At 38.6% G+C, this 3,878-nt stretch overlaps 1 protein-coding gene across 6 annotated transcripts in view; it reads left to right on the forward strand.

The window, feature by feature from the left end:
- The first annotated feature begins 280 nt into the window (after positions 1 to 280).
- The window catches only part of LOC106810323 (short coiled-coil protein homolog), a 10,484-nt gene continuing 6,886 nt past the window's right edge, over positions 281 to 3,878 (forward strand). For 3 of the 6 annotated variants that reach the window (XR_001393999.1, XR_001394000.1, XM_014813630.1), the window contains exons 1-4: positions 281 to 381; positions 692 to 812; positions 2,098 to 2,172; positions 3,288 to 3,374. Coding sequence is in view for 4 of the 6 variants with exons in the window: in XM_014813630.1 (XP_014669116.1) it covers positions 728 to 812; positions 2,098 to 2,172; positions 3,288 to 3,374 (247 nt within the window). In the remaining 2 variants the exon portion in view is untranslated. Of the gene's footprint in view, positions 447 to 691; positions 813 to 2,097; positions 2,173 to 3,287; positions 3,375 to 3,878 lie in introns of all 6 variants that reach the window. The other 3 variants (XM_014813633.1, XM_014813632.1, XM_014813631.1) reach the window with 3 other exon arrangements.

Here is a 3,878-nt window from a genome sequence, read left to right on the forward strand (position 1 = left end):
GATCAGTGATTGAACCACTGATCATATAATATTATAGAGTAGATTATAGAGAGATTATAGAGTGGATTATAGATTATATTATATATTATATATTATAGAGATAGATTATAGATTATAGAGTAGATTAGATATAGATTATAGATATAGATTAGTAGACTAGATATAGATTATAGAGTAGATTATAGATTATATTATAGAGATCAGTGGATTGAACCCATGAGCGAGAGCGCCATCTGTCGTGGAGTTTGGAGCAACCCAAGAAATATCACGGATTATCATCGTTTTACGAGTAACTGTGTCTGGACTCGAGAGTGGCGACGGCACGGTGACGTCATAACATGGACGTATTGCAGTGAAAATTTTCAGAGAAACCGAATTTGAGTAAGAACGGTGTTTATAATAGAATGAGATTGCATGGAAGCTCTTACCGCGTGTTTTGTAATTTGGTTAGTGTCATCGTATGATAAGTACCCATCTATCTGTATGGTGTGTTACGAATACATCCTGTATGGAATAGATATAGATCGAAAGAATACTGTTTTTGGGCGTTTTCTAGCAACTTGTTCCTTCGACTGCGCAACCTCAGCCAATGTTTAGTTCAGTCAGTTGGGCGAATTTTGCTTTTTTCGCTGCTATATTTGACTATTTACGTCGAAGTTGAAGGCCTGATGTTTTATATTTCTGTTTACAGCACAAGTTATAGAAACACTGCATTTACCGTTCAGAGATGGCGTCAATGTTGTCTCCTTCAGAGTCCGAGTCATCACAGTACAGCAGCGACCGTGTACCTCTAGCTGATGAAGATGGTAAAGGTGCTAATATAATAATTTGACGTTTTAATTTATATAATTTATCTATCATCGTTCTCATCATCATATTCATAGCCATCATCATCTTTATCATTGTTGCTGTCATGTTGTTGTGTATCTGTATGATCATTGACATTGTATACTGACATTTGATTTGCTATCGTTCATGATTATGCTGCCTATGTTTTGGATCTGGATCTGGATAGTTTACTGCGTAGCCCACGGTTACGTGGATAATAACGCAGGGAGCCAGTAGCTAGCCATAGGGTGTCACCTAGATACAATAATGTAACCCAAACCCAGGATAGGGTTACAACGCGAGCGTATGGTTTTCTGTGGAGGAAGTTCAGGGAACCCCTGAGTGAATCACTCAGGGCGGTTTGCTGGTGCGTTTTCAGAGACTAGAACTTCCAAACTGGGTTTATTCTAAACACGAACCTTTCTCCGCTATCCTGGAACTTACTATGTATCACAATACTCTGTATTAAACTAATATAACCTGTTACAAAAATTTGAAGTGATCGCGGATATTTCGAGCGCCATTTCTGTTGACCTGTGACGTACGCATTCCCGATGCGCATAGCGTTCGGCTAACTTCGACTCCAAGATTGAATGTATCATGGGATGCCTGCTGTCAGTCGTGACGTCATGACGAAGTTAGCCGAACGCTATGCGCATTGGGAATGCGTACGTCACAGGGCAACAGAAATGGCGCTCGAAATATCCGCCGCTCGTCACTTCGAATTTTTGTAACAGGTTATATTAGTTTAATACAGAGTATTGTGATACATAGTAAGTTCCAGGATATAGCAGAGAACTGGAGAAAGGTTCGTGTTGAGAATAAACCCAGTTTGGAAGTTCTAGTCTCTGAAAACGCACCAGCAAACCGCCCTGAGTGATTCACTCAGGGGTTCCCTGAACTTCCTCCACAGAAAACCATACGCTCGCGTCGTAACCCTATCCTGGGTTTGGGTTACATTATTGTATCTAGGTGTCACCTAGCTTGGGTAAAGCCAGGTAGTTAGCCTTTTAGCCGAACGTTGACACGATGGCTAAATTGTTACTATGTTGGCATAGTTTGTCACATGTAAATACTATATTTTTGTCCCTTTCTATTATTTTGCTGTGAATACTAGTTGAGCATTTTTGTAAATGTGTGCATGCATATTAATATTTAATCGTGATAATCTTTTCTTTTGTCTCTTGTGGATAATACTTGTCAGTTAACATGTTGTAAATTCAAGCCATAATAGTGTGTGTTTCATTTACCTGTTGTATGGATTTACAGGAGACAGTGTAGAAGATTTGTGCAGTGAGACAATGAGCAAAAGTGATTGTAGTAATCTAACAACAGGATCCATCAGTAAGTAAATACATCTTAGCAAGAGTAGATAATAACACAAGAGTTACACACCCGATTCCCGGATTTTTAACCGATGTTTCTCATCAAAATTTGCCAATAAAGAAGCAAGTGTATACGTTCCTCAGCTTATTATGACCACTAATCACTCACCTTCGTGGTACTGATATTCGTTTACATATATTTGCTAGCGTATTGCTGTAAATCGTAATCTTGCACGAGCTGAATTTGTACAATTTACCGCTATTGTGTAGAGGTATTAAGCTAAAATTTGAACCTATAGTGGCGCCAATATTTAGCAACGGACTGTTTCCAAATCATTTGTGCCCCGATAGGGGTTTAATGTACTTGATTACCTGCGCGTGCGTAATGTGATACTTACTGCAAACTACTACAGAGAATATTGTTATTATTGTATCATTACTTATGTAAGATAGTATGTCAATTTCTTGTGTTGCGATCACAATAACTGAGCGCGTCTCGCGGTTCCTCACAAGATCAAAATTTGAAATTTAGATTGTCTCTCAACCCTATCGGGGCACGAATGATTTGGAAACAGTCCGTTGCTAAATATTGGTGCAACTATAGCTTCAAATTTTGGCTTAACACCTCTACACATAGCGGTAAATTGTGCGAATTCTGTGCAATTTGTTAAATTGTAACTCTTGTGTTATTATCTACTCTTGATCTTAGTGAACACTTTAACTAGAGACTTTTTTGTCTAAAAAGATTTCAGTACTCAAATATGTCACATTATGTAAGAGATGTATAGCCTGAAAATAATTTCAGCTGATATACAATGTGAATGTGAAAATATAAAAATATAAAAATGTGTTTTGTTAGACTTTAGAGTTAGCTCAGGATTTTGTTGAGTTAGGTACTAGTATTTTTACCTAAAAAATACCAATTTTAGCAGGCTAATGTATTGCTCTGTTAGTGGCCAACTCTGTAGAATGGATTACTCTCTATATAGGACAGTTGAAATCTCACATTTAAGTCATAGTTACACAATGATATTACTTCTATAGTACAAATACCAACCTCTGGCTATAAAGGACACTGCATTTTTCAGTATAAATATGTAATCTTGCCAGATGCTAATGTTAGTGTTCATTTAGGTCTTGAGCCAGACATCACTCCAGAGGATGCAGAAGAAAAGGCTAGACTCATCTCGCAAGTCATGGAATTGCAAAACACACTAGATGGTAATGTGTGCGCGAGCATGGCGTGAGCCGGTTTGCACGTTGATCTGTTCGTATTTCATGTAGCAGAAGGGTGATAACCCCACGCTGTTATTGTGTTTACGAGAAAATTAAAGTCAAGTGGCAATGTTTGTGTTTACAGCTATGTAATTACTCTAAGTATAACTTGCAGTGTTCGCTACAGCTTGTGTGCATAACACCTTCCTATCAGGAGAGTGCAGCCACATTCCCATCAACATGGTTAATCATAGTCACTGTATCTGGGCATGCTAGTAACAGCTACTTCAAAAAATCAATGAGAGTACACAAGTGTATGAGTGTCTATGGGGAGAACCAATGCCGGGTCTCGGTGAAGCAGCCGTAACATTTTGTGGCGAGCAAGCTCGATTAGTTGGCAGTGATAAGATAAAGCTAGTGGCATGGCCTGATACGAAGTCTGTAGTGTAACTCATACGAAGTCTGTAGTGTAACTGATACGAAGTCTGTAGTGTAACTCATACGAAGTCT

This window comes from Priapulus caudatus, unplaced genomic scaffold, assembly GCF_000485595.1.
Source record: "Priapulus caudatus unplaced genomic scaffold, Priapulus_caudatus-5.0.1 Scaffold432, whole genome shotgun sequence".
NCBI lineage: Eukaryota > Metazoa > Priapulida > Priapulimorpha > Priapulimorphida > Priapulidae > Priapulus > Priapulus caudatus.